At 41.7% G+C, this 15,322-nt stretch overlaps 1 protein-coding gene across 1 annotated transcript in view; it reads right to left on the reverse strand.

The window, feature by feature from the left end:
- Positions 1-13,858, reverse strand: part of LOC117462885 (A-type potassium channel modulatory protein DPP6-like) — a 110,594-nt gene extending 96,736 nt beyond the window's left edge. Inside the window, exon 1 of the mRNA XM_034105246.2 lies at positions 13,793-13,858. Coding sequence (XP_033961137.1) covers positions 13,793-13,849 — 57 coding nt within the window. The 5' untranslated portion in view covers positions 13,850-13,858. The remainder of the gene's footprint in view (positions 1-13,792) is intronic.
- Positions 13,859-15,322: the final 1,464 nt, after the last annotated feature.

Here is a 15,322-nt window from a genome sequence, read left to right on the forward strand (position 1 = left end):
TTTATTGTTTTAGCTGTAAGCGATGCTATCACACCTAACACATATTCATGCATCATGTTTAAACCCATTTAAACCCCAAACATATGTAACAGAGTTAAGTGGGGTGAAAGTGTGAGGCTCAGAGTCACACATTATTTATAATACATATAATGTAACAGGCTTATACACACATTTAAGTGTTTGCATTAACTGAAATGCCACCACAGGCTAAGCAGTCTCCATCCGCATGCTACGCACTGCAACAAAATGATTCACACATTAATTGGATGGCAGAGCAAACAGGTCAATCAATCAATGTCTGATGGGAATGCCGTAATATATAATTTCCTCTCAACATCACTCAGCTGAATAAGGAAATTACTGCGCTTCTCTTCATGATTGTTACGGAATGGATTTATTTACAGCTAACCATAATCACATAATTTTTCACCATTTTCCCATTTTGTATTTAAGCCAGACACTAATTTCCCTTGATGCTAAACTGAGCCAAGCACAGAAACAGGATTATGTATTTTGTATCACCCTGCTCCTTGTGTTGGAGGACATGCTCCTGCTTTGTTTACTGGACACACATTTTATCCTGAAGCTACCCTCGAGACATCAATACACTCACATTGATTCACACATTCAGTTAAACTGAGTTGCATCCATCAACTTTGTTCAATTATTAGACCTGTCTCCAAGCAGGAAATATACGCCATAACTCATCCTAACTGTGTCAAACTGTGAATCTCATGCAATGAAGTTTATGGCAAAGATGGGGTACACGTGTGAAGTTAAAGGGACAGTTTTTATTTTTAAGAAACTTTAAGTCAGGTAATGCCCCCCTTATTTGGCCTTCTTACTGACGGTGACAACAAGCTCATCCATAAAAGACTTAACGCCCACTTTCGGTACTTTGCATTAAAAGTCGTACAGATTCTCGGATTAATAACCCATCGACAACTGAACAACCAGATACGACAATTATTGTTTTAGATTCAGTGTTACTTTCCCTTTCCGACGATACCATTATCTCCGATGTGCATTGCTGAATAAACGTATACAAACACTGCTAGAAATTGTAGCAAAATACGCTGCTTAAAACTCCAGAACTTCCCTGAAAATCACCACGTTTCAAAGTTTCCAGTGATAGTTTTGCACATTGAAGTTAACACTGCAAAAAGAAACTGCTAATCTGGTGCACATTCGCCCATATGTAAACAAATTGTAGGCAAAAAAAACGCGGCTCCAGATTTAAGGTTACAAGAGGCAACTTCCTGTTTATGGGAAATGTAGTTCCAAAACACATGATTGCTCCCCAGATAGCTGATAGATGAAAATAGCAACACCACAGGCTATTTAAACAATTTAAACCCACTCCGCCCCAAACTGCCCTCGTTACACAATGCCGTAAAGTGTGGAATTAGGCCACTATGCACCAAGACACTCTCCAAAAGCGATTTCCAAACTGGTGTTGAAGACATCTTCTAAGAGACTGTGCCTCTTTGGTGTGAAGGATATACACGTAAAATGTAGGATACTTGAAACACTAAATATACCCTGGTGCAAATAGCATCTGCCTAAAATGTAATGTGATTGACAATATCCATTGCTTTTGACGTGTGTGTTTGTTGCATGACTCATTTACCATCAGGATAACCGTGTTATATAACAAATAACCATTGCTCCCGGGGTAGAAACCTCTTCCCCTCAGTGTTCATCAAAATGTAATTATGCCTGACTGAAAACAAAAAATCCATAAAACTGAGCAGAGAAATACATTATCACTGAATTACACCCAACACTAGGCTCCTTACAACTCGTAGCTTATTATGCGCCACGACACTGTGTTCAATTACTGTGTCCAAATCATATACTTTACTACAATTCTAATATGTCATCTCTCTGAAATCTTCACATTTCACTGAAATCAGTTAATTTGTACTTGATAACATGCTATAGCGACATACATAAAAACATTCGGTCTCATGTTAATTCCACATAATGTTTGTTTGTGTTTTGTTTCTTAACTTATTTTTGCCTGAGCGGTGTGTAGAATTCTACTTTGTCAACTGCTTTCCATGACTGTAACCAACAGAGTATGCTATGGCATGGTAGAACTGCCATATTAGTATCTTCTACAGAGAGTAAGTGCTAAATCTTCCAATATATTACGGATGAAGGAAAGCTATGTACTGAGCCCAAATTGAAATTTCACCAGATAAGTCTCTGAGGAAATGGAGTTTAATGCCTGCTGATGTCGTAGAATAGGCTTTGGCTGCGTGAGCGGCAGACTACAGTCAAGGATTGTGACAGCAGCAGAAGATGAGGAGGAGAAGGGGGACATTTTGAGCGTATAAGCTGAACGAGGGAGCGTGACACTGAGAGTTCATCTTCACATGTGTGGTTTTGTGAGAATAGATTGTGTGTGTGTGGCAAAAGAACGGATGAAAACTGGGTTGGGGTGAACGAAATGAGGGAATTTATGAGTGTGAGACAGGATTTAAAACACCTTTTTTCTCCTGCGTTTTTTTCAATAAGATAATGTTTGCGGGAATTTTAGTGCTACAAATTATACCATAACAGCACAACATATTCTATACTTCTCTCCTTGCATCAATGCATTTATGTGAAGAGTATATTTAATACTATTTCTTAAAAGTATTTGGAGACAAAGAAAAAAATCATTTTTAACTAACAACAACAAAACATCTAATGATCACTATTGGCTTGTGTTTGTTATCACATTTATTATCACTATAATTGCTTGCAAACAACACAAGTTATCCTAAACTTCTAATGCTCATCGATCTCCCTTGCAGCCAATTTTCATGCAAGACAGAGAGCAGCATAAAGCCAGCATTTCACCAAAGCCGAGCAATTAGCTGACCTCCTGAAAGCCATCTGAATGATTTTCATATAAACAAAGAGTAAACAAAAATGTTTGAATTCACACCAAGCCAACAAGGAATACAAACCAGGAACCTGAGTATACAACAAAGCATACATACATCTATCCCAATGTTCCCCTCGATGGCTCGATCCCTCTGAAGTCATTAGATGGTAACACCTCACAAAGAATAGCAATGAGGCACAAAGCATTCTCCACAGCATATGTAACCAACCATTCATTAGAAGTCACTAGAAGAAAGAAAATTAAACAAGAAGCGTTTGTCCATTAAGTTCCTGGGAAGGGATGTCGAGTCCCGCCCGCCCCCTTCTGCTCTTCCAGTTGTTATCAAAAACAGCCAGCATCCTTTTTCTGTCAGGAGCAGGAGACTCACCCATAAACACAGACATTCCCCCACAGCGTGCCATGCATGCTAAGAGGGCCCCTTACCCTTCTGGAGGTCCTGCTGGTGTCTATCTTCATCTGGGTGGCTATGAGGACAGACATGGTGAGAAGTGCCACTCGCAGCGCTCACACCTCTGTGCTGTGAAGTTGAGGCTGCTGGAGGTGCCCGAGAAGTTCTCCCCTCTCCTCTCCCTCCCTCTCTCCCCTCCAGCTAAGGGAGAGGATGACCCGTGGGTCCAGGAGCCCAACCAACAACGCCTCCCTCTCTCCTCTCAGGGTGAATCAATCACACAGACACAGGAATTGCCTACACAGAGGGGGAGGAGGAGGGGGGGTGCATCTCCTCCTCTCAGGCTGCTCCAAAGGCTACGTATCTCTCCCGTCCTTATTCCCTCCCTCACTAGCTCACTCCCTTGCTTTCTCACTCCCTCTCTCACACACACTCAAACTCTCCTAATAAGACTTTTCCCGGCTAAGGTGGAGAGTTCAATAGTGTAAGAACATAAAACACACACATATATACTGTATACTAGGTAACTGACATTTTTTCAGCACCAATACTGCTTACGAGGCATTTTTCCCTTCCAGTGTGTGTATTTATCCAATCTGAGTGTGTGCACATTTTACCAAGAAATGTATCAATTCAGTCCCCTTTGCAGCTGGGTTGTGATTAAGCCAGAGTAATATTTATGCTGCCTGTCTTCCACATCATAAAATACAACCCCCCCCCCCCCCCCACACACACACACACACACACACACACACACACACACACACACACACACACACACACACACACACACACACACACACACACACACACACACACACACACACACACACACACACACACACACACACACACACACACACACACACACACACAATGTATACATCACTTCAGGGGACATGAAATTGACTTACATGCATATCCTGGAGACTTATCCTAACCGTAACCATAACCAACACATGCTTAACCCTAACCCTTAACCTAACCCTAATCCTAAACCTAAACAAGTCTTCACCCTAAAATTAATGATTCCCCTTATGGGGACCTCCAATTTGTCCCCATAAGGGAGGCGAGTCCCCACACGTGACATGTAAACAGATTTAGGTCCCCACAAGTATAGTAATGCTAGGCCACACACACACACACACACACACACACACACACACACACACACACACACACACACACACACACACACACACACACACACACACACACACACACACACACACACACACACACACACACACACACACACACACACACACACACACACACACACACACACACACACACACACACACATCAAGCTATGCTAACAAGACAGAAGTCTGGCACAATCCACACTTCTGCTTTATTTATGTATCGGTGTGTATTGAATCCCAGGGCTGAGACTGCGTAACCAAAGCATGGAGCCACGGTAAAATGAGAATTAAATGGCTTTTTTAAAACAACAAGTAGTATTTTTCAATCGAGATCCCAACAGTCCTTACCTTTTTGTAATAAAATCTGCTCAACTGAATATGAAAAAGCCGGAGGCTAGAAGCACCGTACCTTGGGAAGACACACAGGGAGCATTCATAACTCATTCAACAACAGTAAACCACAAGGCTACACACGGTCAATCTCCGTCCAGGTGGACTCAGGGGCTGAATCACGGCTTGTATTGATGCTGCTGTCCCGCATTTTGCTTGAGTTTGAATTCAAGATGCTAAGGTGGTGTAAACATTGAAGGTGTGGTGCAGGGTCATTAAGGCGGCATCACATTGCTTAAAGTTGTACAATTCACAGCTACGGATGCTCGTATCTAATTGAACATTTACGAGCTAAATGTGCACTATTCTGTTATGGCCTTGCCAATTATTCATCGGAGAAGTTAATACAATAAAGTTGGGATGCCTATGTTCTTATTTCACAGCCAGCGATATGTTTTACACCCTGTGGTGGGAGCTGGTTTGAGGATTCACAACGCTTCATAAATACTTATATTCAAGCAGAATTAATTTGTCACTGACTCATGGACACGTTTAAAGCTAGACTCTTCCCCCTGCAGCTGCAGCAGTCTATCACTAATGACTGCCGGGCTTCAGCTCATCTTTTACATGTTCAATTTCCACACAGACACCAAACCCGAGATGACAGAAGCAGCTGATAAAAAGAAGTAGGCAGCATAAAACACAGAACACGAGACAATACGGGTCCTCCCTCGCTCGTCTGCAGCGGGTGCAAAATGCCGCAGCAAGGCTTTTAACTGGCACACGGAAATATGACCACATGTCCCCCATTTTGGCTTCGCTCCACTGGCTGCCGATACATTTTAGGATCCATTTCAAAATCCTTTTCTTTACTTTCTGAGCTGCTACACCCTTACACGCCCAACCGCCCTCTCAGGTCAGCGGATCAACTGCTCCTGAATGTGCCCAGAACCAAGTCAAAGCTCAGAGGGGGCCGTTGCTTCTCTGTAGCGGCTCCCACACTGTGGAACGATCTGCCCCGCATATCAGACAGGCCGCCACAGTGCCTGCTTTTAAATCGCTTCTTAAAACCCACCTCTTCTCCTTAGAATATTAACATCTTTTAGAGCGTTGCTTTTATTGCTTTTAAATTGTCTATTGTTTTTACTTGTACTTGTTTTATGGTGTGTGAGCTGAGCTGTGTTACTTTTTGTATGTTTTGTTTTGTTTATTTGCCTGTACAGCACTTTGGTCTGGAGGTTTAAAGTGCTCTATAAATAAAGCTGTATTGTATTGTAATAAAAGTTCAAATAAAACAGAAGAGAACTAAAGAGAAGAGCTGCATGCTAAACGTATTCCTTTCGCTGCTAATCACACCAGCATGTAAAGCCATACTATACACAGGGGATGATGATGAGCTAAAGTTCATAATTGTATGCACACTACAGGAGATAAGGTTTCATCTGGGAGAACAATTGCTCTGGTGACTGTGCCATGGAATAATAACATACTGTGAGTCATGGGCGTAATTTCCACTGGGGACAGGGGGGACATGTCCCCCCCACTTTTCAAAATCCCATTTGTGTCCCCCCCACTTTTTAAATGTGTTTATTATTATTTTTGTACACAAGCGGTCATCGTCACAGAGGAGCGTCTGTGTGTGTGTGTGTGTGTGTGTGTGTGTGTGTGTGTGTGTGTGTGTGTGTGTGGCACGAGCGCATCTTGTGAGAGAAAGAGAGAGAGAGACATAGAGAGTTACAGGGGTTGTTGTTAGCATTTGGTGCTAGCTCGGAGCTAACGGAGATTAGTGTTTCAACAAGAAGGAGAGGGAGAGCTCTTTCCTGTCAGACTTTGAGAGACTGAGAGAGAGACTGAGAGAGAGAGAGAGAGAGAGACACACATAGACTAGAGATGTTAAGATTCACCGATTCGCATTGGTGCACCGGCATACACGTTCAAGATGCGAGTGCACCGGTTGAAAGAGTGCACATCGGCTACAGTTTGGGTTGAACCGGGTTGAACTCGCGATGCATCGATTGCGTAGCGTCTTTGCATCGGTAAAAAAACGATTCAAAATCCCCTCATCTTGTCAACGCTCAGCAGAGACGATCTTTGATATTTGCTTCGCCACTACGGAGGCCGAGAGTCTCAGTTATCAACACACACGGAAGTTGAGGAGAAAGAGAAACACAGCGCACCGAAAAATACCTACAAATCAAACGTTTGGCAACACTTCGGATTGTTCAAGAAAGACGCACATAAAGAGGCGACATGGGGTCTGCGGCTGAAAAGAGAAACCTGGAAGTTAGACATGAGTGAAATCACTCAGTGAGGTGTTCTGTCAGAGAGAGTGGTGTTTAGTTTACAGCAGCCTGTGACGGCCAATAATAATTTAAATGTCTTCCTTACTGTAAGCAGTTATGAAAGAGCTGTTTGTGAAAGGTTATTTGTATTCTTTATTGTTCCTATAGAACCCACTGCTTTCTGCTCACTGGTGAGTTAGCCTATGACTGTTAAGCACATCAGGCTGGCAGCTGTATGGGCATTGCACTATGGTAGCTGTTATTTGCACATTGTTAATCATGAGCAATGCATCCTTACATTGTTTAACTGTGAGGTGTTATACAATTGTACTGTACTCTGGAGAGCTTTTAAAGGTAAAAAAATAAACGGCATGATGGGATGTGCAGTACCAAATATGTAAAGCACTTTTTTGTTAATGTATGATTTGATGCATTTAAGGAATAAAACAAAAATCCTCTGTCGTACCATATTGAAGTATCATTATTTTTGCATCGTGTTGAATCGCATCGTATCGCACCGAATCGCATAATGTTGAATCAAATCGTATCGAACTGTATCGCAACAGGGGTGAATCGTATCGTATCGCATCGCCTGGTGTTTCAAATGTATCGTTAATGTATCGTATCGTGGCAACGTATCGAGATGCGCATCACATCGGCCTCAGTGATGGAGATGCACATCCCTAACATAGACACATAAAGAGAGAGAGAGAGAGAGAGAGAGAGAGAGAGAGAGACATAGACACATAGAGAGAGAGAGAGAGAGAGAGATCGACACATAGAGAGAGACACAGAGAGAGAGAGAGAGAGAGACACAGAGAGAGAGAGAGAGAGAGAGAGAGAGAGAGAGAGACATAGACACAGAGAGAGAGAGAGAGAGAGAGAGAGAGAGAGAGAGAGAGAGAGAGACATAGAGAGACATAGAGAGACGTAGAGAGAGTGACACAGAGAGTTACGGGGGTTGTTGTTAGCATCTGGTGCTAGCTTGGAGCTAACGAAGATTAGAAGCTGTTTCAACAATAAGGAGAGGGAGAGCTCAGGCAGGTAAAGGACTCTGAGTGATTAGATTGTAAACTTTAGTCTAAGTTATCTGAGTGGGTCTCAAACGGTTTGGTCATCTATGTAAACAAATATTTCCATCTATGTAATATAAAATAAGTTAAGAAATCCTTCCAATGTGTACTATAGGTCAGTACAAAAATAAAGTTTGAAAGGGGAGTCATTAGTCAAATATGCATAAATAAAAAGAAAGAATGCAGACTAGGTAAGATGAAGATAGGAGAGAAGAGTTTATCAATTATGTGTTATTGCTTGTGAGCATATTCTAATGGATTTTTGATTATTGAAATATATACAGTTCTGTTTCATATGAGTGTTATCCATAAATCTCTTAATGTTCCCCTCAAAGTGCATCAGATTGATGCATTCAACTTCAATTTAAAGAATAAAATCTTCCCGGGGTGCATGCCCCCGGGACCCCCCTAGAGGATGTGAGGTCATCACAAATAAAACAGGTTCACATGGATAGGATACTAGATAAGTGTGCACACTCATTATATACACTACATTTGTCTTGGATTTGTTAACACTATAGTCCCTAATATTGTAAAAAGGCAGGAAATGGAATTAAATTGAGAAAATGTTTCATTGCGGAGGACCCCCTGTTTTGTGTCACCCCCCACTTCTCAAACCAAAGTTACACCCTTGCTGTGAGTTACTACAAGACATGCTGGATGTCGTTATAGCCGTTACTACTAGCAGGCTGATTTTGTGCATGACATGACATTTCCCAAGAGTCCTTTAAACAGGCCCTTGATTGATCCTCCTACATATTCAATTCATTTTTGTCACATTTACAGCCATGACAAACACTCCTATTATTATCAACATTCTCGCAGTAACGGAGCGTCCACACAGCAGCGTGCGTTGACGCTTTGATTGGCTAGCGCTTGTACTGGCAGATTTGCATAAACGGGATTTCATGGGCTGACGCTTCTGCCGAGGCGCCAAAAGTTGAACATTGCTCAACTTTTGAAGTGAGCAACGCCAGCAACGCTCCACGTCGCTTCCCAAAATGCAGTTCGGCTAAAAGTGACGTCACCCCATTCAAAGTGAATGGGCAGAAGCGTTGGAGGTTTCAACGCAGTAGCCTGTGTGTGGACGGGCCGTAAGTCACTGTAATTGCAATTAGTTTATAAGGTCAGCGCCAATATTGCTGTAAAGCGCAAAGGTGATGTGGTGCTTTATTATACAGACAGAAGACTAACAATGAGTAGCTTGATTTCTTTTTTTTTTACATGCTTACTTGGACTAATTTATTTCGTTTGTCACCTCCTGCTGACTCTTTAGAATGTAAGCTGCCAATAAAGCATTTTAAGAGCTGATGTCAAAACAAAATCATTAATAAAGTCTGTGCAATCTATCAATGGCACTGACAAACTGCAGGCATAGTTTAGAACAGAACTTAAACATCCCAATGACAGTGTGCATTTTGGTTTTATTAAATCACACATATTGAGGGGAAACGAATACAGGTCTCTAGATCGAAAGAGAAAGCTGGATTTATTACCAGATACCAGAGGAATAATGACACCATTAGTTTAGTTTTCAGCTTATCTAAGAATGTCAACCTAGCTGGTGTCTGCAGCTGTTGAATTAAATTGATGAATCACAAACCGATCAATAAATAAGGCTGGTAAATACCCAACAGCTCTGCGTGGTTTGCAAAAATAAATACTTCCGAATAGTATATTTCTCTTGCCTTCCAAACTCACTTCACAACTTTATACCGCCCGACCTTTATGGTCTTAGCACAGCTCTGATCTTGACCTTCAGTCACACCACAGAACCTATACCTGGCTAATAGACCCAACGGCCCCGAGCATCATCCACCAGCGCTCCACCCTGTGGAGATCCCTGTGGATCCCAACGATTCACATTGCTGTACTTAGTATGCTTCTCAGTCCACTTCCTCTTTGAGCACATGGAAGGGCAGAAGTGCAAAGATATGAACGGAGAACACAATGTGCTTTGTCCAAAAAGTAATGAATCCAGCAATACGTGCATATTGGGTCGGTCGTTATCAGCGAAATGCAAGCGGCTTCCCCTTCAGACAGAGCCATATGTCAGGTCATCCGTTACAGGAGACAGCTACGAATGAACCCTGCACCCCGGGAGCAATGCAAGAGCATGATTTTGTCCAGTATCAAGAGCCTACAGTACGTGTGGGTGTCAAGAAGCCGCAAGACCTGTAAAGCCTTCATAAACACGGTTCTCATCTACAGCTAACCTACCCTTAGAGAGCCAAACCTGTGGCGCAGCAGTTAGTGGTGACAAATGACTTCTGTTGAATGGTGTCGTCCCTCGCTGCTGGCCTTCCCTGGTTATTTCCCCGTCTACGAATTTCATTTCATTGAACAATGTGCTATTGTGTGCCGCTGCATTATCACTCTCAATGCGGTCATTGGATAATATAAACAGATGGTATCGAGATGTACCCATAGCATGTGTGTGTGTGTGTGTGTGTGTGTGTGTGTGTGCAAATCAGGGAAATGAAAGTCATTTTGTACCAGCGGTGGCTGTGGGCAGCAATGCAAACATTTGAAGCAGGCGATTCAATGGGTGGTTCAATGCAGAAATACAAAGGGGGCTCGCTAGATGAATACTGAAAGCTCCTGAAAGGCATTTCATCCATGCATATTCCTGATGCATACAAATTGTTTCCGTGAAAGTTTTGTCTGCATGATTCTGGGCCAGCAAATCCTTGACACACACTTTCAGGCGGCTCTGATACAGCTGAACTCAAAACTAACCTGATCAAACAGATTAAAGTAATGAAAATACACTTGAATAATAATAATAATAATAACATGCAACACGACCCCCCCAGATAAATAGCAAACAAACATTTTCACTGTGCGCTGGAACATTAGAGAGAATAACTGTGACTTTTTTGCCGAGAGTGAAATAATACCGTTTGCAAACAGAGAGTCCTGTAAGCTGATTGCCTCTGAGTCTTTCTCAGTAAATGCAAATGATGGAAGTCTAGACACAGAAGAAGCTACTGACCTTAAAAAGCATCAGGCAATGGGCAACACTAGAGGCAGCCATCACAACAGATGAGGAAAGACACTGTAAGGCAAACATATGAAGTGTATTGTCTGCTTTTTGGTGTAGGAGGGACAAATGGATGCTGATGATTCAATCTGGGCCATGTCTGAATATGATTAAAAGATGGTAAGAAGCTTTTCCATCTTATTTAAATGCATTTCAAATGGGACTTGACAATGGCATTGCAGCAATATACAAAATACTAGGAATACAATATATACAGTTGCATTTAATAGCCTAGTTTCCTCAGAGCCCTTTGAGATGTTGTGATTTGTGAATCCTCTTGGGTGTCATTTCATTATCAAAGCAATCATAATCTCCACAGAAAACATCAAAAACACCCACAGAAGTAGCAACAACAACAACAGACAACAAACACTGGAATAGCTTAATGAAGTTCAGTCTTTGTTAAAGTTGCCAACTTGGGGACACTTTGTAACATTTCAAAGGGCTCCAAATTATGTTTTAGAAATATCTTGGACGGAAAATGTATGCATTATAGTGCACAATATATTACTTGTGAAGGGCCCTTACCTAAAATAATTGTCTCTGTTTTACATTTCCCAACTAAAATAACATTTTCTTCCTTTTAAGAAAACACTAAAATCTTATCCTTGCTATCATCTCTTAAAGAAATACTTGAAATGTCATTACTGAGAAATAATTATTATGAGTGATACGTAGACACTTGCTTTATGAAAAGATGGGCTCTGACTAATAGCTGTACACACTTCAACAGGAGTGACGATGAGGATCTACAGTAAGAATGTGACACTTGTCTGTGAAGAGCAGCTGCTTTTTTGCCTGGCAATATTGTTTAGCTAATATCCTAGGAAATGGCAAAATGGCTGTAAATACGGAATATTTTTGAACAGAGCAAAACAAGAGGAAAAAAGCGGCAAGGAGAAAACTGCAAAAGCATGAATAGGAATGTATCCATGTAGATACAGCTAAGTCTCTGTAAGTCATAGCCCTTTCATTCTCAAGGCAGGATCATAATAACCAAATTGGGCGTAATGAGTTTTTGGATGACATGTCTGCATTTTCTCCGAATTCGCTTTATCCTCTGAGAGTGGGCAGCTCGGATATTCACAGCTAGACTTAATGATTTATTTTACTATGCAAATTGACAGCAGATTACGGAAGAATTGAGTAGACTATGCTGTGAGTCCTTAAGGAGTCAAACTCTGGTCACAGAAACGCTACTTTTCAGGACTTTTAGAGTTTCATGGCTTCCGAGCGCAAGTGGTGACATTTGTTTGAAAGAAACTGACTTGAGGGTTGGAAAGTCAAAATAATAGGAGAAAGAAATCTGACAAGATGCCAGCAAGTTGGTAAAAGCTTGGTGAGGAAGCTTGATCTATAGTCAGAGAGTGAGGTTGTGCCTCCAGCAGAGGGCAAACTAACTCCAGCATTTGTTGAACAGAAAACATCCGTTGATCTCAAGAGTCAGTCCAATTCATTACAATCCAGCAGAAACTGACAAATAAGTGAATCTTCAGGGAAAGCAGCCTCACAGCCACATGTGACACAACTTAATAAAACACTATCTGGCACAACATGCAGGACTGTGAGATCCAAATGTGAATAAGGTAGTTCAGTAAATCAACTGGTCAACACACTGAGCATTTCACACCCTTTTGTGTTGTTCTTAAGGGTTTTTAAGTATGTAGAATATACTGTATATAAGTACAGTGTAATCCTGAAACAAACAAAAGCATTTTTTATATAGTGCACGTGGCACTAAATGTCTAATTCTGATTACTGAAACACCTAGAAATAATCTTCTACAGCCTGTGATCTGGAAACATGTTTGGTGATGACATGCCCCCTAGAGGCAGACAGATTTGTCACAATTTAAATATTTCACAGCTCCTCCTCAGAGATCAGCCATGCATCAACATATTTCAGTCGCTTATTGAAACCAAAATCAATGTGTGTGAGTGTTACTCGGAACATGGCATTATGGGAGTGCTTTTGCAGGGGCAAAACCAAAAAAAGATGTTTTCCCCCTCTATGGGGTTTCATTTCTGGTGTGTTTTGTTTAATAGAATGTGGAAAAAAACACCCCATTCAGCTTACTTAGGTAGGTTATGACTAATCATGCAGATACACAATCAACAATCAAAACAAACAATCAAGTCAGAGCTGGGAGGGAATAGAGAAAAACAAGACTCAGTATAACTAATTGTCTTGGGTGTGATTCATTTAGGCCCTGAACTTTGCAAACAAGTGTCTTATCAAATGATTAGATGTATATAGTCTTAACTGTTAGAAGCAAAGGAAAAGCTACCAGACATTTGATGTGTCTTGTTACCAGCAGTTAAGTTTTTTTTGTGCAAATTATTATGACTTTTTGTAACAAGAGAACTTATGCCTGATATGAGTTCCTGAATAAATAATAATAATAATGTCCAGTGTGGTCTGAACAAGTTTTAAATCAAGCTAAAATACTAATATTCTCAGCATGACTGGTCGTTTTCTTCTACTGCTGAGGGTGAGTCCACAGCAAAGGACATACAACCTGATTCTCACAAACAAGTGTGTCCTCAAAAGTACTTCAACGATGGTGTATTTTAACCTGGTGGTAAGAAAGGGCATACAGGATGTGAGCAAGAAGTAAAAACAGGAAGCTTACCTTCTCACCCTTAGTGGACCCCCTGCGGTAATTTCCTGGACCTGCTGATGAGTTCATGGTTCCATATAGCACAAATCTGCAATACAAAAAAATTCACCTGAGGCCAACTGAATAATCACCTCCCCCCCCCCCCACTCTCTCTCTCTCTCTCTCTCTCTCTCTCTCTCTCTCTCTCTCTCTCTCTCTCTCTCTCTCTCTCTCTCTCTCTCTCTCTCACACGCGCAGACACACACGCGCACACACACACGTACGGTAATTACTACGAGAATCCGCGGTTTTTTTTGTTGGAACCTACAAGTTGAAAAAGCATAAAATGGCGATGATCAACCACTCGTAATTGCATGCGTATTAGCTCAAGCTGTTCCGACAACGAGCACGATTAAACGCCACCCACCTTTAGTAATGCTATTTAAAAGTGTTGTCCAGTGTAAATCAAAGCGCTAGGAGCAGTAGCCTGTGTACACGGGCTGCTCAGTGTGCAATTTCTGCCTGCGCACCTACAGCCGGAGAGACAGATTCTGCAGAAAGTTTCCTCACGTTTATTTTAGACCTTCGTACAGAGGTGTTGCCTGAAACGAGCTGGATCACGGCCAGTTTGGCGCTCTGAATTAGAATATGCAATCACAAAGAAAAAGAGAGATGGAGAAGTGAAGCTGCCGCTTTATCAGCAAATTGCATGTGCGTCTCTGTTCCTGTGTGAGGAGCCGTTGCAATCCTCACAGTGGCCACCTTTAACTGAGCAGCTTCAATCCACTTAGCTGAATAGGATATTCTTATTTTTGTTCACGCCCAGTTTACAGTATGGCAGAACATATTGAGGATGGGTTGTAGCCTGGTTGTAGCCTACAAGTTAAAAGCGTATTTCAGGGGGGTGGGTGGTAGTAGCGCATAGCTTCTGCGTAGAGAGATATTCGACATGTGACTTCTGGATTCACAACTCGTTTATGATTTGCTTCTCTGATCTGATCCCTGCCCGTCGCCGCTGTTTCAGGGAAGACGCTTTTCGCATATAGAATCGGCAATTACTAGCTTTTAGCGGTGGGTGGTGATCAAAGGCGAAACAATGTCACCCTCGACCCCGCAGCGTTTAATACATTTCCATAGGGCTAATGAGGATGGGACGCAAAAGAGTTCATTACAGAGAGTAAAGTGTGAATTAAGTGAAACCACAGGGAGCTGAATGGCTTTGCAAATACTAATGATCCTGGGCTTGGGAGTTTTCTCTTCAGTTGCAACTAATTAAAGGAACCAGAGGACAGTTGTCTTTTGTTAACAAGAAAATATGATTGATATTTATTTAATGCCATTCACGTGAATCCCTGAGGGATTCCTGTCTTCTGTTTTTCTTCTGCAGGTACAAGAGTGATTACGGCCAATACACAGCTTTGAAACTGTTCTCTCAGGAGAGGTGAGATACTCTGTTATCTGTAACACCCAACTTAGCTTCTTCCTGTAATGTTTTGCCGCATTACACTGGTGTTAGCCATCAATAATTGAACAGTAGAAATGTACTATTACACCCAAAGAAAT

This window comes from Pseudochaenichthys georgianus, chromosome 17 (genome assembly GCF_902827115.2).
Source record: "Pseudochaenichthys georgianus chromosome 17, fPseGeo1.2, whole genome shotgun sequence".
NCBI lineage: Eukaryota > Metazoa > Chordata > Actinopteri > Perciformes > Channichthyidae > Pseudochaenichthys > Pseudochaenichthys georgianus.